Source organism: Staurois parvus, unplaced genomic scaffold (genome assembly GCF_062004578.1).
Source record: "Staurois parvus isolate SC_StPar_1 unplaced genomic scaffold, SC_StPar_1.0 ptg000235l, whole genome shotgun sequence".
In the NCBI taxonomy this organism is placed as follows: domain Eukaryota; kingdom Metazoa; phylum Chordata; class Amphibia; order Anura; family Ranidae; genus Staurois; species Staurois parvus.
In genome coordinates, this window is record NW_028318031.1 from 8,572,257 (window position 1) to 8,600,003 (window position 27,747).

Here is a 27,747-nt window from a genome sequence, read left to right on the forward strand (position 1 = left end):
TTAGGACAAGAGAGACATCTTTAATTGCTCTGGATTAATCCACCTGTACGAAAGGCATGAAAAGGCCAGGAAACCGTCAGTAGGTGTCCGTGAGACATTGAGAGAGCAGGACACAGCTGTGTGAGCATTGTGGACTGGTTTTGTTGCTGAGACACTGTTACTGAGCTCCTTACTGAGTTCCTGTTGCCCTTGTCTGACCCAAAAGCAGGCGGGAACCTTAAGCTTTGAAGTGAGACTTGTTTATACTGGTGTTGAGCCAAGTTGTTTTTTTTGTTTTGGTTTTTTTTTGTGTACCTGGAGTGTGGACTATTTTTGTTTTTGCTTGATATGCTGAAGAAAGGTGTTTTGTGGTTTTGTCAGCTGGCTCGTACCCCTATATCACAGTTTGTTCTCAGATATGGGTAATTTAGCCAGGAAAGCTGCTTAAAGCAAGAAACTGATATTTATAGGAGCAGCACCTGTTTTGTATGTTGTTGGTCAGAGCGGCGCAGGCACTGCAAACCACTGACAGAGGCACGGAGGAGGTCATAAAAGACCTGGTTCAGGAATCCTCGAAAGCTAACCACTGCCATGAGGAAGTTCAGACAAGATTAGCAGGAGGCCACTCACAAATAAAGGTCCAGCAGAATGCCAATTGTGTTCAACTACAGGCCTCTGCAGAAGCCAACCGCTGCTATGTGAAAACTATGGATCTGATACAGGCTCAGCAGTTCCAGGCAGCACAGCTGGAGCTGCAAAGGGAATCTGTGCAGACCCAGTTGACCGCTATAGTAGAGCGTTTGAAAACAGTTGTTGCCTCTAGCAACCCAGTGATTGTAAGGGCCAGATTTTTTTTTTTTTTTTTTTTGCAAAACCTCACTCTACATGATAATGTGGAAACAATCTTAACAACTTTTGAAGGCACCACTGATTGAGCGGGATGGCCTCAGGACCAGTGGACCAGCCTTCGTGCTACTCTTCTGTTGGGGGGAAACGCAGAAGGCATATTATGTTTTGCTGGTGGCTGACACACAGAATTATGCCAAGCTAAAGGGGGAGAACTTAGCCCACCTTTTGGATGACACTTGCTGTCTGGGCAAAAAAAAATGCATAGTTGGAAGAATAGTACTGGCCAGGCACCTTGGTTCCAAATGCTTGACTTGCTGCAACTGACCATTAAATGGTCACAGCCCGAGAAGCTAAACAAACCTCATTTCATGGTGTGGATAATCACTAATTAAGAGCACTGCCAAGTGAGCTTTAGTGTTAGTGCCACAGACCATGGACCCAACCGATGGAGATGGTGGAGCATTACACCATGATTGAGAATCTGCTTGGACCTGCCTAGTTCATAGGGCCCCTGTCAGAGCAGGAATTTAACCAACCCTGGATTCAGCACTCAGAGTCAGAAAGTGACTGCCTCAGTGCCCCAGAGCTCCGCTCCAGCACAGAGAAGTGAGAACGTGCTGTGCTGGCAGTGTCACATCTGGGCCATGTCCAGTCCCCCACACTCAGTGGAATGCTGGGCTATGGAGGGGGAGTCAGCGGGTGGCTCAGGCTTTTAGCAGCTCTCTGAGAGGTTGAGCCAGGTGCTTCTCCAGACTCTGTGGTGGATTGCGACTTTAAAGTCAAGATCTTTCCCCAGCCTGGAGCAGCAGAGTGACGCTTCAGCCCACTGTCAGCTGGAAATGGGTCACAGCAGTGCATAACAAACTGCACTCCTCCTGTGATCCACAGGAGAAGTACAGCCAAAAGAGCTTTGGCTGTACTTCTCCTTTAAATTCATGGTGGAACATAGGCTTGGGAAACAATGTCAGAATGCTGAGGCCCTCTCTAGAGCACATTGCACAGTGTCCCACATTGCGTTTGAAACCTCTGCGCTGAGGAAGGGGAATATGTCAGATGCACATGTGTTCGTAAATGTCTATGCCTCTTTGCAAGAGTATGGCTACATGCAGCTATTCACTTGTATGGCAGGCTCTGTGTAGCCCCCAGGGAGTGGAAAAGCACTAGGAAATTACGCTAGGCATATAAAATGCTTATTAAAGCCCTGTATGCATGAACCCTTAAAGGGAGGAAAAAAAAGAAGCAGCTACATTTTTTTTTTTTTTACATAATCGAAAGCTAGGTAAAAACAAATGTAATATATTAAATTAAGCAATCTCGTCATGTTTAAAGATATGTACTTTTATTGAAAGGAAATTATGCTATCATTCATAAATACAGCCAATATGCTGTATGAGATGGAGGAGCCCTGGATCACCAGCTGGTTAACTTTTTAAAAACAAAAGGTCTTTTATTTGTTCAAACTGCAAAACAAAACTGCTTTCTTCAGCATATCAAGCAAAAGCAAAATCGTCCTCACTCCAGGTACACAAAATAAAGACTCAGCTCACTGCCAGTTTAAACTGATCCAATTTCAGGTATTAGGGTTCTGGCCTACTTTGGAGTCCAGACAAAGGCCATAGGGCTTAGCAGCAGTGTCTGAGTAAGAAAACCAGTCCACAATGCAATCTTCACATTTGTATATTGGACACACATGCATGGGTAAATGCCGAGAGCATGGTCACATACAAAAACATTCATTTGAATGGCAAGCTGTATGTGGCACATGCACCTCCCCTGACACAGGAAAGCGCTGGGAAATTACACTAGGCATCTCAAATCCCATGTAAGTCTTTTGTGCTTGAACATTAACTATTTATTTAAAGGCTAACTCCACTTTTGCGGGAAATATATTGTGAATGAAAAAAAAAAATTTTGCATATCCAATTGCTACACAAGTCGTATTGTCACTAAATGTTATTAAAAATTACCTTTCCTTTACAATGTGCAGCAACTGTAATTTTCTGTAGAATTCAGTGCAATGAGGCAACCTAGAGGCCTTCCCCAGAAATGTAATTTCTTGCTTGTGTGATTGGCTCACTGATTTTCCCATAAATCTGCACTAAGATACATTATAAGTCAGATTTTAGGCATCCTCGGAAACAATTTTATTTTTGGTGAGAGACTCCCAAACAGTTAATTGCTTCTAAAGGCGTGCAGACCCTGCAAAGTTTCTCATTCGAACACTGCAAGTGCATCAGCTGATTAAAAGAGAAGTATGCTTTAAAGCTTTTTTTACCATGCTTTTCTTCTGGTTTACAGAAGTACACTTACACTATGATGCCAAAAGTATTGGGATGTCTGTCTTTACACACACTTTAATGGCATCCAAGTCTTAGGTTCAATATTGAGTTGGCCCACCCTTTGCTCGCTGTCTCTGCTCTAATTCATCCCACAGGTGTTCTATCGGGTTGAGGTCAGGACTATGTACAGGCCAGTCAAGTTCCTCCACTCCAGACTCGCTCATCCATGTCTTTATGGACCTTGCTTTGTGCACTGGTGTGTAGTCATGTTGGAACAGGAAAGGGCCATCCCCAAACTGTTTCCACAAAGTTGGGAGGATGAAATTGTTCAAAATGTCTTGGTATGCTGATGCCTTAAGAGATCTTTCACTGGAACTAAGGGGCCAAGCCCAACCCGTGAAAAACAAGTACTATTCTTCTGGCAACTGCCAAACCCAGACACATCCATCGGATTGCCAGACTGAGAAGTGAGGTTTGTCACTCCAGAGAACACATCTCCACTGCTCTAGAGTCCAGTGGCGGCGTGCTTTACACCAATGCATCAGACACTTTGCATTGCACTTGGTGATGTAAGGCTTGGGTGCAGCTGCTTGGCCATGGAAACCCATTCCATGAAGCTCTCTACACACTATTGTTGTGCTAATTTGAAGGCCACACGAAGTTTGGAGGTCTTTAGCTATTGACTCTGCAGACAGTTGGCGACTTCTGCGCACTGTGCGCTTCAAAATGCACTGACCCTGCTCTGTCATTTTACGTGGCCAAGTTGCTATTGTTCCTAGTTGCTTCCCCTTTGTTTTAATACCATTAACAGTTGACCATGGAATATTTAGTATTTAGTAAATTTCACGGGTGGACTTTTTGCACAGGTGGCAACCTATCACGGTATTACGCTTGAATTCATTGAGCTCCTGAGCGACCCATTTTTTTCACACATTTTTGTAGAAGCAGTCTGGATGCCTAGGTGCTTGATTTTATACACCTGAGGTCGTGGAGGTAATTGGAACACCTGAATCCAATGACTTGGAAGGGTGTCCCAATACTGTTGGCAATATAGTCTATTTTTGCACTCCGGTGCACTCCGGTGACTAAAGCCCACTGCCATCTTACATCACAAAGCTGATCCAGGCTCTGGAAGGATCCACCCAGATGCCTGACTGGCAGCTGGTTTAGGCTGTCAGCGTGCCACTGAGATCCCAAGCCAGCTAATCCCATCCCCTCCACAACCTGATGCTCCAGTTGCAGGGGTGGAGCAGAGAGCTGGTGATTGACAGTCACTAGATTTCTGCTCACTAAAGACTGAGAACTTAGCGATCAGTGGTCATGTGATCACTCAGTTCTTGGCCTTCAAGCTGGTGGGGGACAGCTGCAGCATTAAAAATGGCATTCCCATTCAGATTCACTCTGACATAAACAAGGAGCTATTCCTTCAGAGCAGAAACAGGTTTGTAAAAACTAGGATAAGGTTACTCACTGTTAAACTACCTACTGAAAACTTCAGTTTTTCGGGGGAAAATGCTTTTGTTTTGTTTTTTTCTTATGGCTTTAAAATTTCCAGAAATGTTACATCTCTAATCCAGGCCTTCATTGTGTCTCTGCAGGCCTAGACTAGACAGATCTATGGGCTGACTCAGTCTCTTAAAAATGATCTCCTTCCCGAAACATTTATACACTTTCACTAATACCTCATTGTCTGCTATTCATGCACTTTCTCAGAACTATTAACTCCATCTCATTTTTGTGCAATATACAAACTACCTGGGTGTCATTGGAAACTTGCATTTCCTAATTCTTTAACTTTTATATTTAGGGACACAGCTGGATAACATACAAGACTGCTTGTTCTCTAAAAAAGACAATGTCTGCATGTCTATGAAAGTGGCCAATGTTTCCTCCTAGTACATATATGGGTTGATTTACTAAAACTGGAGAGTGCAAAATCTGGTGCAAACTTCTGAAATAATTTTTCTTTTGAAAATCTTTTTAAAGAATTTTAATTTCAATTTCGCACCATTAGTGGGCCATAACAATGGCCAATGTTCGAGCAACCATCGAATTTGAGTAATCGGAATTTCTGATCAATGATGGAAGAATCGTGCGAGAAATGTAATTGAAAAGGAAATGAGAATGAGATGTGACCTGGAAAGAAAAGATTCTTTGCCATAAATTATTTTCTGTAGCAACCTGAAATTTTAAATGCTTGGTCAAATTTCAAAATCCAGTGGTGACACCATCGAATTACAAAATGCACTAAATTTCTGATTTTCTAAAGAAAATTCGGAATTTGACTTATATATGGCCTGCATTAGTATATTTCCTCCTGAGTGTTTTATGTTAATGCTTCCCCCACTACACCCTAGTGTCTTGTACATATTCATGATAGTTTATTTTCTTCTTTTGTAATACACCCCTTTTGATTACTATTGCCATGTGATGTCCATTTGTCTGTTTGTAAGTGTTGGAATGTATACCAAAATCAGACTTTTTAGGTTTTTGTTTTCTTTATTGTCTTTCCCATTGTATTGTTTTTATTGTAAAATGTTATTAAAATTACCTTTTAGAAATTTTACTAGTGTTTTGCATCATTATCAAGAACATTTATCTCTTCAGATTTGAACTATGGCCCAGGCTCCGGCAGGTGATGAATTTCGCCCAGTGGAATTGGGAAAGCAAGAGCCTTCTGCCCCTTTTGTCACTGAGGACACAGGGAGAAAACCAGGACGAGAGGAAAAAGAACAGCCACAAAATACAGACACTAATCAATCCAACAAACAGTTTCTCCTGAGAAAGTTCTTTGTTGCCAGGGTAAAATAAACTTTCATATGTTGCACTGAGCAATAGTATATTTGGGGTAGGGGTGGGAGCTAATACACATTAGCTGCAGCATGTGGTCTACAAGAATGTACATCATTTATAATTGAGATATTTTTGGCTCCACTTATATTGTCCCTGTGTTTTATTTTGTGCCAGTTCACATTCCAGTGTCCATTTTACAATTTTACCTATGAAGGTATATGATTTTACCTATGAAAGTATAGAATAAGCCACATAGACTGAAACTAAAGGTTAGAATCTTTAAAAGAGAAGAATAGCCAAAGCTTGTAAGGCCAAACTTCTCTTCTGGGTCAGAGGAATGTACTTGTGCTCCCCTGTGACCCAGAATCAGCCAACAGGATCATCTCTCTGCTTCCGCTGTCACAGTTTCCTTTGGATGAATTGACTGCAAGTATCAGCCATTGCAGTTGACATAGTTTTCAATGAACAATGAGGGTGTTGGCGAGTGCTCTCATAGTTCATTGATCTTTCTGCTCTCAAGTAACTGCCTCCCCGTACAAGGTACAGGCAGACCGCTACCCTGAGAGATCTGCTGATCATGGGTACAATGCTCTACAGGCACCTTAGAAAAAAATGAATATTTTTTACCTGCAAAAAAAGTGCTTTTTCAAAAGGCATACTTAACTTTTAACTTACAGGTGAGTTTTTCGAGTATTGGCTACATAACTGCAAGGATGCATTGATTTACATTATGTACCTATCAATTACTTTTCTGTGCCTTCTTTACAACTGCAGAATGTAGAGAGATGAGGGTATCTGTATGGTATATGCACTGCTTGCATATGGGAGAAATTGTTAGACAATATGGGAAAATTTATTGCAGACAAATAGATGAACATTAGACACCACAATGTAAATATGTATTTTTCCATATAATTGACTCCTAATTGTCTAGTCCTTTGCTGACATACATGAGAAAAATAAGCTTTGAAATGAAATTGGCAATAGCTATCTGCTCCCCTGAGGTTGTGCTAACTGGGACCTTAGTGGCCAGTCTAGAAAATAATTTTTAGTAACAGCTGTCCACATCACAACTATCTGTACTAATACTAGTCTCTCTGAATGTAATCTAGCAATGCTTTCTGGCACTTTTGTATTCCATAGAATCTCCATAGACTTTGTTGGTTGACTTTTGTTTGAATAATGCTTGGCCTATGAACACATAAAACATGCTGGCTTCATTGTGCAAATATTTAGTCAGCAATGACATTACTAACTAGATTATGTCTGTTTTCTAGAGAGGTCATATCCTGCTACACTAATTCTTCCCTTTTAACTATGTGTATATAGGCAGTGTGTATTTTCCTTGTATGAGGGGCTTTCAAGCCAAACCGGGACTTTTGACTGTATATAATGAAAGAACAAATTTCAAGGAGTGAAAACTGCATTTATTTTTTTTTTACATACTCCCCTGCTACATTTATACACGTATCACAGCATTTGACTAAAACCTGGAAAGCTTCAGCATAGAAAGATATGTCAGTACGCCTGAACCATCCTAGGACAGCCTGCTTCACTTTGTCATGATTGTGTTCACCGTTCCCACAGAAAGGTTAGTCTCTTGTGTAATTTCATGACCAGTTATGCTTCGGTTATCCAAGATCAGGCGTTCCTCAAATGTTCACAGGAATGATTGCTGTGGGCTGGGAACCACTACGGCTGGGATCGTAACTGACGGATGTACGGCCGTCTGTGAAACATTTACACCATTCAAATATCTTACTGCGGTTGAGTGTCTCATCACAGTACTGTGCTTGAAGTCTTCTGTAGATATCTGCAGGTTTTATGCCTTCATGCACAAGAAACTTCATTGCCACACGCTGTTCCATGCACGCACTAACACAGTTGTCTGCCATCTTGATTAATGGTCTCTGGACTGGTCCGTGACATGTGCACCACCAGTCAGTAACTAGGACACACGTCACTTACTACTGCTGGCACTGTAGTACCGCCACGCTAGCATACCTTTTTATACCTGTAAAATTAAAAGTCCCGGTTTGACTTGAACGCCCTTCGTATATGCTATAGAAGCAGATTACCACTGACTTTGTTTACTAGTTTAGGAGCCAGCAATGCACAGAGCAACCTACACTTAGTTTCAAGATTTTCTGTCACATGATAATTGTAAATACACAGTACAAAGATCTGATTTAGAGCATTTGTTTGAAATAGGTAACCTCTAGGAATCTCACATGCCAGGTATGTCACAATCCTAATGATTGCTTAAAGATTTAGAAAATGTTTGCAGAAGTTAATACTATCCATTTGAAATGTTAATATTATTTGATTAATCAGTCCCCTTACTGTTTTGTCCCTTGTAAATGTGTGACATTAAAATGTTGGCTTTAACACAATCCTACCAAACTAATATTTCTCACAGAAATAGAAAATGTTCACTTTTTCCTTTCCCCTAATGACCAAACTTGCTTAACTGCCAAGATTTCTCTCTTCAGGATATCTTTTCAGGACCTCATTATAAAGATAAAAAATAACTAGCTGCATGGTTTTATTTTGTGTCACATGGTTCTATGTAGCCAGAAGGAAATATCATAAGTATAGGGTGTTCATTTATTTAGATAATTCTTGCTCTGTGACTCGGGTCTTTCACACCAGCAGCATTGGGCTGCGCTGCCCATTGCACTCCCAATGCAAAAGCAATGGAATTTGCCTGGCGTTCATTCGGTTCAGTTCACACCAATGCTGTGCTTTGGTGTGGGCTGAAAAAAAAATGTCCATTTTACATTTTCCTGCAGAACAGCACATTTCAATGCACTATAACTGTGTACAGTAAAAAAAAAAAAAAAGAGAAAATATGCCTATGGTGCAATGCATGCACTAACAAAAGTGCTGTGGTGAGAAGCCCAGTAAGGCACCATAGCAAGAGATTGCAAGTGCAATTTAGCAGAGACTGGGAATGGTCCTGAGGCAGTTACCTAGTGAGTGTGTGATAGCACTGGATCCATAGTGAAAATTGGACCCTGTGGAAATACTGTAAAGTGATTTTTTCCTTCGAAGAAGCAGATCTGTAATTAAAATATAGTATGGGTGGACCCCATTCTGGTCATGGGCTGCTACCTCTCTGATAGAGAAAAAGGGAGCACTGGCCAGGCTGTAAATTCTTGGATATGTACAGAAGAGCGCCTGGCACAGAAGGTCATCTACTTGAAGGAATTTTTCAAACATTTAATGGTTAAGAACAATTTGATGCTCTGAACCAAAAAATGTTTGAAAGTCCTTCAAGTGAGATGAACTTTTGTACCAGGCACTCCACTATACACATCCAAAAATGTATAGTGAGGCAATTACCTGGCAGCATGCCAGCTGGCTGAGCCTTGTGTTGTCCATTGCCTTCTCCAAAAGAAATACATTTATTTGTACGCAAGCTAACTATATGCTGTGACATCCAATATACATTTTTTGCTGAAAATATGCACATATTTATGGGTAGATAAGTTTGAGGTACAAATATTAGATGTTGGGGAAAAAATTAAGTAGCAGTTATTTTATTTTACGTACTAAATACCATTACATTTTTATAATTTTCTTCATTTCTCAGCCAGGTGCATTTAAGCAGGCTATCGAAGATTTAACCAATCAGATCTTATCGAAAGAGAAGGAGACTGTTAGCAGTGCTTGGCTTCTAGCAGAGTAAGTGTGGCATTGTAACAATATTTGCCCATTTTTTATTATGTATTTTTCAACAGTAAAGTAAACTGCTATTGTAGCACTTTTCATAGATTAGTGATCCTCAGGATTTTTCCACTAGGTTACATCCACATAAAGAGCTCCTTTTTTGTTTGTTACTAAGAATTTATTTGCAGTAAATGGTGTGTCACTGTGAGTGTTCTGTGCCAGCTCTGCATTGGCACTCGAATCGTGTTTTCTATTTGTTTCTAGTTAAACATATCCCCAGTAGGTTGCTGCTGAAGAAACAAAATGACAAAAACATTGAACCACCCTGGATGACACCTTATTTTAGAATAGGCATACGTTTTGTAATTAAAGCACTGAGCAGGTGGCAGGGAACAGCTTGTTGACGGATGCAGTGTACAAGATATCTCTACTGTCTAGGGAAGCATTTTACTTCCCTTAAAGAAACATGCACTTCTGAATTTTCAATGTGGATGTGATTGCTAATGATTCTGCTCAGTACAGTTTTTCATGAATTTGTTTTAAGATGATGGGATGTAAGTTGTCGCTGGAATCTGTTGCAAAAGGAATTTGTTTTTTTTAATATACACTGCAAGGGTACAGGCAAAGTAGACAATTCCAATAAACATTTAAAGTGTGCATGTAAATAGTTGTGAACTGCTTTCCTTTGCACCCAAACACGCACTTAGTAAGTCCTTTTATTTGTAGAAAAGCACTAAAACACATTACACAGCTGGCAATCCTATCAATCCCCTTCATAAAGACTCCCTTTCCTCTTTTCCTCTGACCACACTAGGCATGGAAGAAAATCTGTCCTAGTGTGGTCAGTTTGTGTCGGCTACATGGAAGTTAAATGATGCTCTGCCAATTCTTGGTATACTTGTACTCCGTAAAGCTGGCCATACATTGTAATCTGGCTAAAACCCACACAACGCTGATTGTGGAATTCCCACCCCCCCCCCCCCTCTGCCGGAACATTGTATTATGACAGTGGAACCCACTCTTGGCAGAATACATTGATCAGCAGTTGCAGCTCATTGGCTGCAGCCTCTGATTGCAGAAAGCATTCCAACATATCTCTTTGACAGAATTCGATCAACCAATTGACTTCTGTTAAGCAGGGACAGCCACACTAAATTTTGGTTGGTGTATAGCAAGCTTTAGTAAGATCGCTGCTGACAGGCCCCCTGATTGGCACAGTTTGAGTGACAGTAGCTTGAATATGTGATGTCGAAGGAGGGCGCCGAATGTCACAAGGAGTCTCTGCCCCCACCCCTTGAAGCCTGGGCATGCAGACCTGAATTGCGGTCATGTGACTGAAAAAACAGCAGGTATTTACAATGTGTGTGTTTTTTTTTTTTTTTCAATTAAAATTGTATATTGCATAAGCTGACCATACCTGGATCGAAATTTGAGTGTGACTGTGTGCAGGGACTGGCCAAATTTCAATCTATGCATGCATGTGCTAGATGGTTGTACACAAGTTGAACTATCGATCAACTTGTGTACAACCAATCTGTCAGGTTTTTCCCGAATGATCAGTGTCGCTGGCTATAGCTGGCAACACTGCTCATTTTATTCTGCCGGCAGAGTACAATATCTCAGGGGAGGGGAAAGTGAACCCCCCGTCCACAATGAATATGTGAATGTGGGAATCCGTTCATCTTTTTTCCGACTGGTTGAATGAAGCAAAATTAATAATGTATAGCCTGCCCTAGTTTAAACGTTCTAACAACAAAATGGATTCACATATACTTTAATGGTCTTGACTTACTAACAAAGGCCATGGTTGCCATATTGACATTGACTTGTCAGTCTTCTGTTCCAGATTATTGAAAGGCTAGAAATTACTTGAATAGCAAGTAAAAAGCAAAAATGCAGAAGTGGTAATAGATAAAAAATACCTTGCATAAGAAAATGAAGAAAACCATCCTTTGTTAAGCAAGATAATGTTTTAAATTTAGTAACTGTGAAGTAAAACAAGAAGTGCACCAACCTTGCTCATTACCTCAGTAACCAAAATTTATTTAGTAAAAGAATGGTACTCACAAACAGCGAATAAAAACAGGCATGTAAGTCCTCCCAGGGACTTCAAAGGCAAGAGGCCAGCGCGAATCCCATCATGGGGGTAGCCACTCAGTACAGCTGACGCGTTTCGGAGGTCATGCCTTCTTCCTCAGACACACACCTGAGCTCTGAGGAAGAAGGCATGACCTTCGAAACGCGTCAGCTGTACTGAGTGGCTACCCCCATGATGGGATTCGCACTGGCCTCTTGCCTTTGAAGTCCCTGGGAGGACTTGCATACCTGTTTTTATTCGCTGTTTGTGAGTACCATTCTTTTACTAAATAAATTTTGGTTACTGAGGTAATGCGCAAGGTTGGTGCGCTTCTTCTTGTTTTACTACACAGTTCTGTTCAGGCTTCCCCAGCCTTGGTTTGGAGCTGCATGACCTTGTATTGCTTTGTTGGGATTTGATCTACTCACCACCGGCCTGGGTCCCAGAGCGCAGGAGAAATTGCATTAAATTTAGTAACGCCAGACATTACTAGATTGGGGTTTAACAGTTGTAACAGTATCCCCTTTTTGGTGCAAAAAGATTTAGCTAGCCCTTCCAAGGCAGGCTATGCATGAAAATTTCCAACATCCTTCGATGTTTGGGTATTTTGACAGCCAGCCCAGCAGGAAGATATATCTATCTGTATTAAATAGTATAAATGGAGATATCTATTAGATTTTATTTTTCATTCAGCCTGCAAATGTGGGAAAAATCTATGTATGGCCAGCCTAACAATGAATGCCTCTACCAATTACCTTAAGAGAGACTTTTTAAACTGTTATACATATTACCAGACAGGGGTCAATCATACTTAATATTTCACTTTTTCCCATTCAGTCATTACTTTGAAGGGTAGGCATAAGAGTGCACAGGAGCAAATATTCTAATGTGTTAAAGAATACAGTTGTGCTCAAAAGTTTTCACACCCTGGCCAAAATTGTGAAATGCTGGCATTGATTTTGTAAATACGACTGATCGTGCCAAAACACTTCCTTTTATTTAAGGATAGTGATCCTATGAAGCCATTTACTATCGCATAGTTGTTTGGCTACTTTTTAAATCCTAATGATAACCGAATTCATTCAAATGGCCCTGATCAAAAGTTTACATACCCTGGAATGTTTGGCCTTGGTACAGACACACAAGGTGACACACTCAGGTTAAAATGGAAATTAAATGTTATTTTCTCACATCTGTGGCTTTTTAAATTGCAATTACTGTCTGTACATAAATAGTCAATGAGTTTGTTAGCTCTTACATGGATGCAATGAGCAGTCTAGATACTGAGCCTTGCGGAGCAGAAAAAAACTGTCAGACCTGTGTAACAAGGTAATGGAACTTTATAAAAATGAAGAAGTATGTAAAAATATAGCCAAAGCTTTGAATATGCCAGACAGTACTGTTCAATCCCCTTCACATATTAGGAAGTTGAAAAGCCAGGGATCTCTTGAAGCCAAGGCCAGATAGACCAAAAAAATATGGCAGCCTCAACTGGGAGAAGATTTGTTCACGATACAAAGAAAAACCCACAGGTAACCTCAAAAATAAGGCTGCTATGGAAAAAAGGCAGTGTGGTTGTTTCAAGGAGCACAGTACAACCATACATGAACAAAAATGAGTTGCATGCCAAGTTGCCAGAAAGAAGCCTTTACTGCACCACGAAAAAGCTTGGTTACAATTTGCCAAACAACACCTTGACACGCCACACAGCTTCTGGCACACTGTAATCCGGAGTGATGAGCCCAAAATAGAGCTTTACGGTCACAACCGTAAGCGCTGTGCTTGGAGAGGAGTCAGCAAGGCCTATAATGACAAGCATACCATCCCCACTGTGAAGCATAGTGCTGGCACACTGATGTTTTGGGGGGGGGGGGGAGTGAGAGCTCTAAAGACATGGAAAATCTTGTGAAAACTGATGGCAAGATGAATGTAGCATGTTATCAGAAAATACTGGCAGGCAATTTGCATTCTTCTGCACAAAAACTGCCCATGGGACACTCTTGGATTTTCCAGCATGACAGGGACCCTCAGCACAAGGCCAATTTGACCCTTCAGTGGTTTCAGACAGCACAGTGACTAAGTGGTTAGTATTTCTGCCTAGCAGCACTAGGGTCATCTGTTTAAATCCCAAACATGGCACTACCTGCCTGGAGTTTGCATATTCATTCTGTGCCCGTGTGGGTTTCCTCCAGGTACTCCGGATTCCTCCCACACTCCAAAGACATGCTGGTAGGTTAATTGGTTCCTGCCTAAATTGGCCCTAGTATGCATGGATGTGAGTTAGGAACTTTAGATTGTAAGCTCATTGAGGGTAGTGACTGATGTGAATGTACAGTATATGTAAAGCACTGCATAAATTGACAGCACAGTGTATAAGTACCTGTTGTTATAAATAAATAAAAAAAAAAGCAAAGTGAAGGTTCTGCAGTGGCCATCAGTCTCCTGACCTTAATATCATCAAGCAAGTCTGCGGAGACATAAAATGTGCGGTTCATGCAAGACGATCAAAGACTGCATGATCTGGAGGCATTTTTCCAAGACAAATGTGCAGCTATACCATCTGCAAGAATTTGGGGCCTCATAGACAACTATTACAAAAGACGGCATGCTGTTGTTGATGCTAAAGGGGGCAATACACAGTATTAACTGGTTCCCACCCCGCCCGGCCTATGGCCGAATGGTGGTTGGCAAAAACACTCACCATTCCGGGTGGACGCCATATGGCGTCCTTTCGGGCATGCGCAGTTTGTGCGCCTGCAGAGCCGCACAGTGGCACGATCTGTCACCGGACGTGTACCTCGGACATGACCGATGACAGATCTGAGTACCAGCCCCGTCGCCGGTACCATGTGACCTGCTGTGACCAATCACAGCAGGTCACATGACACTTGTATACAATCGATGGCCTCATTCATGCCATCCATTGTATACTAGTGTTTCTAGCTGTGAATGGTCACAGCGATCACAGGCACAAGCTGGGCCAATCACAGCCCAGATGTGTCATGTGATTAGCCGTGGCCAAATCACAGCTAAGCGCAAAAAAAAAACCCTGAATGAATCGATGTCATTAAGGTAAATGCTTGCTTATAGCAAAGCAAATTGTGTATATAAAAAAAAAAATACTGATCACTTCCCCAAAGTAGTACAATATTACTATGGTAACATTGTACTACTTTGGTCATACTGAAATATGACAAAAAAATCTTAAAAAAAAAAAAAAAAAAAGTAATAAAAAATTTTACATTTTTTTTTTTTTTAAATTATATATATTTTTTTTCATATTGTCACCAGTCAGTGTCCTTGATCAACGCCATGCCAGTTATATGATGACGCTGTACTGCACTGGTGACAGTATGTAAAAAAAAAATAGTGAAAATAATTTGTAAAATTTTTTCATTTTCCGAAAAATTATGACAAAAAAAATACAACTTCAAAAAACTCGCCATTCCTCTTATGAAGTACATCGGACTGTCTACTCTGCAAAAAGGGGTCATTTGGGGGATATCTGTACTGTTCTGACATTCTTGGACCTCAAGAAATTAGATTGGCCGTCAGTACTTCAGGATTGATCAATATTCAGATATATCCCATAGTTTGTGAACTCTATAACTTTCCTACAAACTAAAAAATACATCCTAATTTGGGTTATTTTAAACAAAGACATGTAGCAGAATACATCTCGGCCTAAATTAATGAAGAACAATTATTTATTTGCAAACTTTTATAACAGAAACAAAGAAAAATGTCAATTCAAATTCAAAATGTTCGGTCTTTTTTTGTTAATTTAGCAAAAAATAAAAACCCCAGTGGTGATTAAATACCACCAAAAGAAAGCTCTAGTTGTGTGAAGAAAATGATAAAATTTTAGTTTGGGTACAGTGTTGTATGACCGTGCAATTGTCATTCAAAGTGTGAGAGCGCTGAAACCTGAAAAATGGCCTGAGCAGGAAGGGGGGTAAAAGTGCCCGGTATGGAAATGGTTAAGAACTAAGATTATGCAGACTTTTCAACGGGGATCATTTTATTTGTTTACTTGTTGCCGTGTTTTGTTTTATCATTGTGCCATTCTGTTCTGACCTAGAGTTGAATACAAATCCCATTAGTGATAAATGTGTTTTTCCTGCAAACTCATGTTTTCTTTGAAAATGGTACATATCGTATGTTACGAATTCTACAAGAGTATGCACATTTCTTAGCACAACTGTATATTTGTGTGTGTGTGTGTGTGTATGTATATATATATATATATATATTTATTATATATATATATGTATGTGTATGCGTGTGTATATGTGTGTAAATTTTCCTTTTCTACAGCCCTAGTTCCTATATGTGACGCCCATGTAGTGCAGGTTAGGCAATGAAAGCAAATGACACTCACGAGTAAAGGTATAGTGTCCTTAAATGTGACCGTTCAGTACAGAGGGTATCTCCTGTCATACAGACCATTATGAAGATATAACACATCATATGTGTCATCGTGCCTGAACTGTGCTGTTTTGAAAGCCAACAGCTTCTTTCCTGCTGCACATTGAAATATATTCAGAAAAGTAAAAACTGCAAACTGCATCCATTACTCTTCTTGTTAGATGGTAATTTGTGGACAGAACATACATTTCTGTTACTTTCACAAAATAAAATTTGTGTGTTCTAGCAAAAGCCCCTTGGTATGTTTAGTTCTCATACTTTGTGTGGGTTTCTACATTTTCATGCCTAGTTGAAAACCTGCTTGCATCATATTTTTTTCTCTTATTTTCACTTTCTCTGGGGCTGTCAGAATCTTTCTAAATGAAGACAGTTATTCACAGAAACTTGTGAGGTTTTACAGTTTTGTTCATAATCCAGATGGGAGATATTTTTTAACAAGGTTTCAAAGTGAATAATCACCATAACGTCAAATTAAACTGTTGGCATGGAATTTACTTCTAGTGTGCTTGGATTGATTGGCTATATGCTGCCACCTAATGGACAAACACTAGAATGCATGTGCAAAATGTGTATTAATAAATGTAGAACACAGGCCTCATCTATACTTTCTAGTGTTAACGAAAGTGGAGGTCATGTGCAGAGCAATTATGCACATGCTTTCTTTTCGATTTTTTTTAATTTTTTTTTAGACCGGTGCTAGAGAATGACATCTGGACCCCGATTGTTTGCTGTCTGCAGCACAAAAACGTCCCTTTTCAAGTAGTATCGTGAAAAGACCATTGTAACACAATTTGCACAATTGACAGATTCTTGTAGAACCGTGAATAATTTAGTTGCGCTTCAAAAGTGGACCAAACAGGAATTTGAGCTGAGTAAAAAGAATTTTATTCTGTTATGAACCATTAATATATCAAAATAATGGTTGTTTAGGAAACTTTACATTATTCATATTACTTAAATCCTCACAAATCCCTATGAAACACACAGGGGGTTATTTACTAAAACTGGAAAGTGTAATATCTGGTGCAGCGCTGCTTAGAAACCAATCGGCTTCCAGGTTTTATTGGCAAAGCTTAATTGAACAAGTTGAAGTTAGAAGCTGATTAGCTATCAAGCGGAGCTGCGCCAGAGTCTGAGTGCTCCAGTTTTAGTAATTCTCCCCCAAAGTTTGACTCCTCACTAGGGTCTGGCTACAGTACTTTGCTACAACATACAGTATTATGAGTGTTTTACTGTATATAAATAAATCCCAATAAGTATCCTCAGTGAGGATAACAGTATTAGAAAGCATCTCAAATATTTTAACAGGTAGAGCATTTCATATAACCACAATCTCCTACTGCAAACACTGAGATTTTGTTGTGCATTCAGGTTAGAAGTTATGAGGACAGTAGCATGCTGCACACTGATCTCCAAAAGAAGATTTAGATTCAAGAAGGATATCATGCCAAAAGATGTTCTGCAAACTGTCCATAGCCAGAAAAAGAAGCCACTGATTTCAGAAGAATGAGTGATCAATGGACTATTTAGATCTGTGCTTGGGCATCACTTTTTGGCCAACATAATCACTACAGTACTGGTATTTTACTGGTAAAATTAGCCTCTCCAAGGAGTTGTGATAAATAATATGATTTAGAGCAGAATTTGGTCAACTTTCTTCCTCCAGCAGGTGACTTGTACTTTTCAAAGCACTTTGTTGGTCAGTTAATGCCAGTGCACCCTGTCCATTTTGGCAGCTAAACTACAAGATTGAAAATTTGGTGTTTGTAGTAGTGGACCTGGGACTGCCTTAGCATATGTCAGAGTTGAAAACTGTAGCCAGGCTAGAGTCTGGGTCTACTTCCAATGGCTAAGTGGGCAGAAAGTGATAATACAAAGAGTTGTATTGTTGCAAAGGACTATTCCTGAGATTGGTTGACTTACTCTGTTAATCATATTGAAGTAACTGCCTAACTTCCAGTTCAGTCTTCTTTCGCCTACACAACTAATATTGTAATGTACGTCACTTTTTAGTAAGTGGATACGTAACGCTTAATCTTTCAAGTTCTATAAAACACTCAGCACATATGTTATAGGTTTGCATGTTCTTGAACCCCTTAATGCCACCTCCTGGCATCCCTTTAAGTGGGCTTTAATGCTCGAAAGGAGGTATAACCACTGTATCATGTAAACATTTTGAATGACTATCACATCCTGCACATGATTGGAAACCAATCCTGCTGGCTGACAATCAGGAGCCTTCACCAATGACAGTATAGTCAGGGTGTTGCAAGCACATTCTCGGCACACAAACCTCATGCCGCAGTGGACGCATATGTGCGGTGGCTAGGCATTAAATCCTAGTTTTCTTACCACTGCATATATGCATTATGTAGTCAGCAAACGGTTAAAGGAAACTTTAGCTCATTACTTTTGTTTGAAGGGCTTTGAGGCTACTCTGGTGTAGGATTGTTATTAACCTCCATCTCGCTGTACTTCTGCCTTCCTATACAGTGCACTTCTGCTTCCCATCATCCAACCAGCTCTGTGTGCCTTGGTGTCAGATTTTGTATGTTTGACACGTAGCACAGACATACAAGGGTGCCACTTGCACCCTTGTATTGTGTTTTTTTTTTTGCACAGGTAGTAAATGCAAATGTATGCATTATATGTATTGATATACAGTACTGTATATTTTACTTTTTTTTTTTTTTCTTTCATTGCAGAATTGATCATTGGAACAATGAGAAGGAGCGAGTTGTACTAATAACAGAAAATAATCTTTTTATCTGCAAGTATGACTTCATCATGCTATGCTGCCAGCAGATTCACAAGGTTCCTCTGAACTACATAGACCGGATATGTACTGGCGCTTTCATCTTTCCACAGAAGTCTCTGGACAAGTAAGAATATGTTTTTCCTATACTTTTCAAATGAAGAGCTAAACTCCAGCCACATTATTCTAAACTTTGGGGAGAGGGGAAGATTTAACATTTGGCAGTTTTTTTTTTCTGTATTTGATGCTATTAGGGAGATTTTTCCCTCAACTCCTGCCTCTGTGATGCCTGTGCAAGAAATGGGAGATGATTGGGACAGGAAGTCACAGAAAACAATGATTGGCAGACATTCTAACCCTTCCTCACTGTATTTTGTCTCTCCAACCAAAGATTTCTCATCATATCCTGTCCTGACAGTAAGTGAAGGGGGATCCTCCCAATAGGGACACAGATGGCAATAAAAACCTGACAGAAGCTCTGTCCCTTCCCTACTCTCTTAAGAATGGGGAAAAAAAGGCATGGATTTGGATTTCAAAGCAGATGTTCACCCCAAACTAAAAGAAAAAGCGATGTTGCCCTGCCTCTCCCCCTTCCTTACATTGAGGTCATTATTTTTTTATTAGCACTTCCTCATTTCTCGCTAAAGTGAGAATTACTGTTTTTCTGTGCTCCGCCAGGTGCACGTGCAGATATGCCATGGGGCTTCGGGTCCTTGTGGCACATCTGCACACACATTAGTTTCTCTGACCATCTGCGCATGCACAAAGATGGCTGTTCACCATCTCAGCAAATGCACAGAAAATTGCATACATGTGTACAGAATTGCTGCCAGGAACCAATGACTGGTCTGTGCCCTTTGGCACATTTGTACACAAACTTTAATGGTGGTGCCTGGGAAGGGACTGAGCAGGACTAAAGTTCTGCTTTAGTAGACCAGATAGTCCTTTCAGTGTTACATTTCAGTTCTCTATAATTCACTGCATTCAGATTCCAGAGAATTGTTGCTTGTGGGTTGGGTGCTTATTAATGGCTGTGATCGGCAATTGCCTATCTCAGCTTGATATATTGAGACTACAATGTTCGGGCAAATTTGAATCTAATAGATTAAATTCATTTTTAGTATTGGCATTTTGACACATCAGACGTTTTGAGAGAGACAAAAGGATCCTACAATGGGAGTGTTTGTAATTCTGCATTACATACAAGCAAGCAAAAGGGCTTTTCCATAATATATTACGCTATATTTCAATTACTTTCATCTTTGGTATGTTAACACATATTTTGTTATTTAAGATAAAACATATGCTAAAGCTGAACTCTAGCCTTATGGAAAAGCCATGTAATGCAGCTTGACTAGTATATTTCCTAAAAATGTTATCCCTGTGATAATCCTTTACTGGATTCAGTTTATTTTATCCTGCCAAGATATCTGGCTGTAGTATTAATGCAGGCACTGGTATGGGGCAGGGATGAGCTCAAGCATGTTCGAATCCTAGCTTGAACCCACCTGAGCTATCCTGCTAGGATGCTGTCACTGTGCACCGCCATTCATAAGTGGCTGAGTCTGGGGTCAGGATTCAGGTAACCTACTTCGTTCAATACAAGGGCTGTAAGTGTAATGGTACTGTTACAAGAGATGACGTGTCATCGACTGCACTATTCGATCTCATAAGGACTTCTTCACTCAGTGACCACAGACAGTTCCTTACTGCCCTACATGGGCTTTAAGTGGGGAACTCTAAAAATGATTTCAGATATTAAGGTTGGGAGTGGCATATCATGGATACATTAAATTATAATTGGTCATCAGGAATATACATATAACTTTACAGGTGTGGCTACAAATGAGCTTTAAAAATTACAAAGCTGTTTACTACCAAGTGCTACATTGTGTTGTTCCAGCAGAGGTCACTGTAGCTCTAAATTTTATTCTGCATGTATTATTTGAAATAAATTATTTGTAAGTAACATGAAAGGCTGTATATTCGAATTCATAGGTTATGTGCAACTCTTTATCTAGTTTTATTTGGGAACTATAAAATTTATTTTTTTGAAATGGATATACAGCTTTAACAGGACTTACAGTACTTTGCATAATTATTTCTCCACTTGGACCTTTCTATAATTTATAGTGCTACAACTTAGAATTAAAATTGATTTAAGTGTTTTGTTTTTTTACCATTTGATTCATACAACATACTTTTTGTATTTTTTTTTTTTTTTTGCAGAAAGTCTACCAGCTTTGCATTAAGCATTGGTGTACAGAAAAGGTCCTGCCCAGATTCACTCAGCTTGAATTCTGGGCTTTAACTGAAGCATTCTCCTACCTCTCGGCTGTCCTTCATTTGGAGGGACAGTCCCCTTTTTTTTAGCCAAATCCCTCTGTCCTTTTTTTCTTCTCAGTTCTGGCCTAATATAATCTCTATAAAAATGCAATATCTAATGAGTGAAAGTGTTTTGCTGCACTAAACATTTAATGTAACTTTCAAATTATTCTAAGTAGGTTAAACCACCTGTGTTACTGGAGATATGGCAGGGGTGTGTCCTTTGACTATATACTAAAAGCTCTTATATATCCCTCTTTCCCATATAACAAAGTTGGGAGGTATGCATTCTAGGACATTCGACTGTACTAAGGCCATAAAATAAACATTTCCAAACGTTCAATCCGAAGAGAAAATATTCTTAAGAACATTCAAATAATAGAGAAAATCACTTTAAGAACTTTTGACTAATAGAGAAAATAGCCTTAAGAACATTTGGCTATGTTGGGAAATAATATGAGGGAGACTTCTGCACTGTGTATAAAGTGCATAGAGATTCCTGGCAAACAAATGGGTGTTCAGTCGAGAGGACCTCCAACTGCAGTACGAAGTGAAACATTTAGCAAGCAGTATTACTACCATTACTAAGTTAGACAACTTCCTCTTCAGGGCTCCTGGTTGTTAGGGAAACCAAAGCTGACAGCTAAATGTGCCTGGCGGGGATTAGTCACTGGTTGTTGGGATGTTGGCAGGTGTCAGCTCCCTGACAACCAGGAGCTAGGAAGCTGTTACATATAGCATTGATAGTTATACTGCTGCAAACTTTTTCACTTCACACTGCAGCTGGAGGTTCACTCGACTGAACACCAATTTATTCAGCCGTTCTCACAGGAATCTCCATCCTCTTGTTAGATGTTCCTAACCTATAGTGTTGGGCTATTTTCTCTACTGGCCAAATATTCAACTCTTCTGGTTAAACGGCTATTTTCTCATAGGTTTGAAAATTGGAAACATTTATATTCGCTGAGCGAATGGCAACTAATAGAAAATGACATGACACGCATACAGTATTGAAAACATTACAGGTATTAATTTTGACTTTTGCACAAATTCTGAGACTTTCACAAAGCAAATTGTGTATACATAGCCCCCTAAGTTTTTTTTTTGTTTTGTTTTTTGTTTTTTTTTAGCCAATGGCATTCTTTTTACTTATCACTCTGCAATAAAACTGAATTTCTAAAGTGACTGGTTTATGGCTGCCCCATAGATTTTCTCACCTTGGCTGTAGGTCACTTAGAGTTACCATGTAGGATATGTAAAGTGTAGTAATTTTTTTTTCAGTTCAACCCTGATTGGTGTTTTTCAAGAACTTTATTCTGCACTTGTTTGATAGTTTCTTGGTCTTCATAATGCAAAACAAAACTCTAGTGCCTTCCAGAAGCAGGAATATTTATTTTGGGATCTTGTGAAAATGTAATTTCAAATAGGAGTATTTCCAATAGTTAAAGCAGCACTTTGCCCAAAAGGGGAAGTTCCACTGTTTTTTCTTCTCCTCCCCTGCAGCTTTCTGGGACACATCACAGGCCCCAGAAGGCTGCGGGACCATTCACAAAGCTCAGTGCGGCTTGCTCATTTGCACTGGGCAGCTGGCTGTGAATCCACAAGCAGTCACAGCAGGTTGCCCACAGTTAGAGTGGTTGTAAACTTTTACATACCCAGTGAAATGACTGGCCTGATATGCAGAGATGAAACAAATCCTCCTACATTAGTTGTAACTGTTTATCTGAAGTCTTCTCTTCTCTACATCCATTCAAAGTGCAGAATTTTAAAGCTTGTCTGAGAGTTCAGAGAAAAAGGGAACAGAGAGCTGAAGTTACACTCTGCAGAGCTCAGTAAGGAGAGTTCTGACAGCTGATTGGAGAGAAGAAACACAACCCCCCCCCCTCCACACAGCACACACAAACAGAGCTGAAGCTGTCAATTTGCTGGAAGTCCGTCTCTTGTCACCATTTTTCCCTTGGTGTCAGGAAAACTTGTCAGAAGTGGTTCATGCTGATAGCAGAGAAATGAAGCAGCAGAGAGAAATGACAATTAGTGCTCTTAATTGAGACAAGTACACACTATAGAGGGATATGCTTTGTTCATATTTCATGTTGGAGGTTTACAACCACTTTAGGATGCCAGTGCCAACGATAGAAGACCAGTGAAGAAACCAGCTTGGGTGAGGACAGCGCTGGATCCCTGGACAGGTGAGTTACTGTTTTATTAAAGGTCAGCTGTTACAGTTTTTTAAGCCGTTTACTTTTAATTTTTTTTATTTTAAACAGGTGACTAAAGAACCACTTTAAGTGATTTCTGAAGGCAGTTGGCTGCACCAAAGCCTATTTAGGCGTTTATGGGTTTAATAATGATTTAGAATACTATGTAGATATTTTTTAATCATTAAGAACTATTTTATATAGATTAATGACAAAAATTAGCAATTAAATATGTTTTAGTTTCTGGTGGTAAGAGCGGAGATGAAAACCTTTGCAACACTATGTTTTTTGGGGGGGGGGTTTTGGAAAGCTATATAAGAAATTAATCCTTCAAGATTTAGAAAGCATTATATCACTATAGGAGCGTGTTTGGATTGTATAGTTACAGTGTTAAAAAATACACAGGCTTTGGCACAACTCTTCATATGGGAGAAAAAAAAATAACCCAATGGACATGAACTGGCCTTTTGAGAGTCAGTCCTTGTATCTTTTTTTCTTGTTTTGTAGTAAAATAACTCCATCCTGCTCTCAAAGTGTCATCCTTTCTGCATCACCTACCAGTGCTGCTCTTATCTCTTTCATTCTTACTGTTCCTGACCAGTGGAATGCCATCTTTCTTGATCTGTGTCAAACTCTATCACCATCTGTCTTCAAAACTAAACTGAAGTCATTCCTTGTGGATCACTAGGTCATTAGCAGCTTTTCATCCGTGACTGCACTCGATGTCCTTCCACCTGGGACCCGCACTTTCATCTAGTCTTTTAGTTTCTATGAGTTCTTATTTTATCTAGTTTGTTCCTGGGCTGCATTTTCTATGAATACTGTTGGCCCATATTGTGTAAATAATACTGTGCTTTATTACATAATAATAATAATTACATAGTCTTGCTGAAAAAAGACAAAAGTTCAACCATACAAAAAAAAAGTTATAATCCTATACCCATAGTTGATCCAGAGGAAGGCAAAAAAAAAACCCAACAAAGCATGATCCAGTTTGCTCCTGCTGGGAGAAAAATTCCTTCCTGATCCCCCGAGGGGCAATCGGATATTCCCTGGATCAACTTTAATAATACCGTTACTGTGGTTTGCCAAGGCAATTGAAAAAGGTATAGCAAGATTTACTACTTTGAGTGACATTAGACAAGTATTTCCCTTTTGTGCTACCAGGGTAATTATATTACAGTGTAGCCTGGGCTAATGTTTAATGTAGGTTTTAAAAAAATCAGTGTCCAAATGTTAAACCTGAATGTATAATGTAATACAAAGGCTTACCATTTAATATATTTCTATAGCCTATACAGCATCATTTGGTAAGCTCCAAGAAGCAGGGCCCTAGAACCCCTCTTGTATTGAACTGTATTGTAACTGTACTGTCTCCCTCCATAATGTAAAGCGCTGAGCAAACTGTTGGCGCTATATAAGTCCTGTATAATAATAATAATTTGGTTACATAGCTGATAAGGTTGATTAAAGACACATGTCCATCCAGTTCAATGTGTGTGTGTGTCACTACAAATTTCCATACCACTGTATATATTATGTTCACTGAGAAACACATCTAATAGTTTTTTGAATTTATCTATACTTCCCATTGAAACCATTAACTGTGGAAGGGAGTTCCACATCCTTATCACTTTAAGAGTAAAGAACGTTATGCAGTTTAAGGTTAAACTACTTTTCATCCAACTTCATTGTGTGGCCATGTGCTTTCTTTAGAAACCTTAGACCTTAAACAGTTTTCCCCCAATGCTACAGTCTTCATTGATGGATTTGTATATTGCGATCATGTCTCCTCCTATAGCGGTAGTAAATACTGAGAAAAGAAATTCCAGGCCCCCTGCAAGGTAATGGCATATTGTGCTGACCATGCTCATTGGTGGTGAAATGCACTGGGAGGGGCTTAGCTGGTGACATCATCAAGCCCGCTGATTTCTGGAAGTGTAGCGTTTCTATGTATCTGTGTATCTGTGTTCATTCAAGTATCAATTCAGCTGTGCAATAAAGTGGCATACTTTGGCGGTATAACACTGGCTACATGTAATTCTCTTTGAGAACAAGTACATCTTAAGTGACATGTTGTTAATCCTTGATGTGAGTCAGTCAGAGGTCTGAAGGTCACTGTCGAGTTTAAACAGACATTCTTCCAGGGGGCTTATTTACACTGAGCGCTTATTGATCTCTATCATATTGGAGATCATTATTATCTGGTAAGAGGCTTCTTGAACTGTGGAAGATTTCTAGGTGGACTCTTTCACACTTTTTGCTGTTGACTATTAAATTAAATGTACATGATTGTTGAGTGATTGGTCATATATGGTTGACGGGGAGGATGTAATTTATTTGTAATTTTTAATTATGTGATTTCTTTGAGATTTATGCACTAGTAATATTAATTTGATATAATCATGGAAGCACACCTATCTATATAGCTATCCAGTTTGTTTTGTATTCTGAAAATTAGAGCACTGCATCCTACTTTTTGAAATTAACACTAAAAGCAAAAATATCTTCCTCTATACATATTCTGTGAATGGGGTCTGTGCAAAGCAGCTGACCTCCTGTGTTCACAATCCAGAAGGGCAGCCAGTCGGCATGGGACCCTGGAAGCAAGCGGAGATCACTGGAGTAGCAGTGTCCCATGGGCATGGTATATACAAAATTACATTGGTCCAAGTTGGACCAATGTAACCATGTGAAATATCCACACCTGGAATTCTTCTTTAACCTAGTAAAGGTTTATAGGAGCCCATGAACATGTCCTTTTTAATGACAGTGTATTTTCTAGCAGGTAGCCAGTTTGCAACATAAATCACTGTCTGTGTTCTTCACAATGGAGGAAGGTACTTAAGGAAGATCTTATTGGGTTCATATATAATTTCCTTTTTTAGTCCAGTAAATATAAAATATTGCATATGGACAGTATGTATTTTTATATGCAGTCAGCTGGTGGAGCTCTTGACTTTGGTCACACTGCTATGTAACCCAAACTGCAATTTACACACATAAGTTAGTGTCTCAGTCTAACAGCTTGGTCTGAGATTACTTTTTGTTTAGATGTTGCTTGCTGAGGGTGGCACAGTGGCTTGGTGGTTAGCACTTCCTAGCACCTTGCAGCATGGGGGTGTTTAGGCCAGGATGCTATCAGCATGCAGATTGCATGTTCTCCCTGTTTAACTAGCTCCCTTCTAAACTGGCTCTAGTATGTGCGTCTATGTATGCATGTGAGATGTAGTGACCTTAGATTGTAAGCTCCTTGAGAGCAGGGAATGAAGCGAATGTACAATATGTAAAGTGCTGCATACATTTTCTGTGCTATATGAATATGTGCTTTAAAAATTCTGTCTCATCTCTTAGATTTTATATTTTGTTTTGCTTTTCATCCTATAAAGGACTTCACTTATTTTAAATTTCAGATTAAACAGTGTCTGTTTCCCTGCAGATGATTGGGTATGTTTTGGAAAGTGAATTTTCACCACATTCACTAAACTTTAGGGAATATTCCCTTGCAAAGTGAACAGCCAATTTCCCTTTAGTAAACCAACCCCATTTTAATGGACAACCCCAATTAGTTAGCCTTTTTATTAGTATTTAGATGCTTGATATTCGAACAATTATTTTGAGGGATTCATTTTTTAAACCCGTGTAGCTGTAATTTTCTAAGACATTATAAGCATTTTGCCTGGCATGGGTAAATGCATCTTTTCTAAATATTTCTGCACTACATTTTTACACTGCACACTTTTTTTGTAGTTGTTATTTATGTTCAACGTGGTTTCACATTTTATATATATATATATATATATATATATATATATATATATATATATATATATATAAATTTTCTTGGGTCATGCAGGCTCCCTCCCCAGCCCTGCCCTTCTCACTGGATGTGATTGACAGCAGTGGAAGCCAATGGCTCCTACTGCTGTGCCTGAGCCAATGAGGAGGGAGATATCTGGGAGAGCTGCTGCTCTAGCTCAAATAAGAATTGGGGGGGGGGGGGGGGGCACTGCACACAGGTTGTTTTTTTTTTTTTTTACCATCATGAATAGAATGCATGAAGGTAAAAAACCTTCAGTCTTTACAACAACTTTAAATATTAATACACTGATGACTCCATGTTGTATTACAATGTAAACATTTGTGGGATGTTGATTCCAGGCAATGTTTTGGGTAGAAAACCGTTATTTAGGTTTTTTACAGGCAAAGTGTATTTGGTTGCCCAAATCTGCCCATTAAAGAAGAATTCCATGGAGCAAATAAAATGAATCTGTGAAATGCTGATGCTATTTAAGAAACCCTGCACATCTGCTTGTGTCAGAAACCTTCTTTAGTTTACCCCTCTAATCTGAGTTTGATATCCAGTTCAACCAGATTTCTACTGACATTTTA

The 27,747-nt window shown here is 39.6% G+C and overlaps 1 protein-coding gene across 2 annotated transcripts in view; it reads left to right on the top strand.

The window, feature by feature from the left end:
* TPRG1 (tumor protein p63 regulated 1) overlaps window positions 1–27,747 on the top strand; it is a 90,916-nt gene that overhangs the window by 20,362 nt on the left and 42,807 nt on the right. For both annotated transcript variants that reach the window (XM_089680146.1, XM_089680145.1), the window contains 3 exons: window positions 5,715–5,909; window positions 9,496–9,587; window positions 18,783–18,959. In XM_089680146.1, coding sequence (XP_089536272.1) covers window positions 5,724–5,909; window positions 9,496–9,587; window positions 18,783–18,959 — 455 coding nt within the window. In that variant the 5' untranslated portion in view covers window positions 5,715–5,723. The remainder of the gene's footprint in view (window positions 1–5,714; window positions 5,910–9,495; window positions 9,588–18,782; window positions 18,960–27,747) is intronic.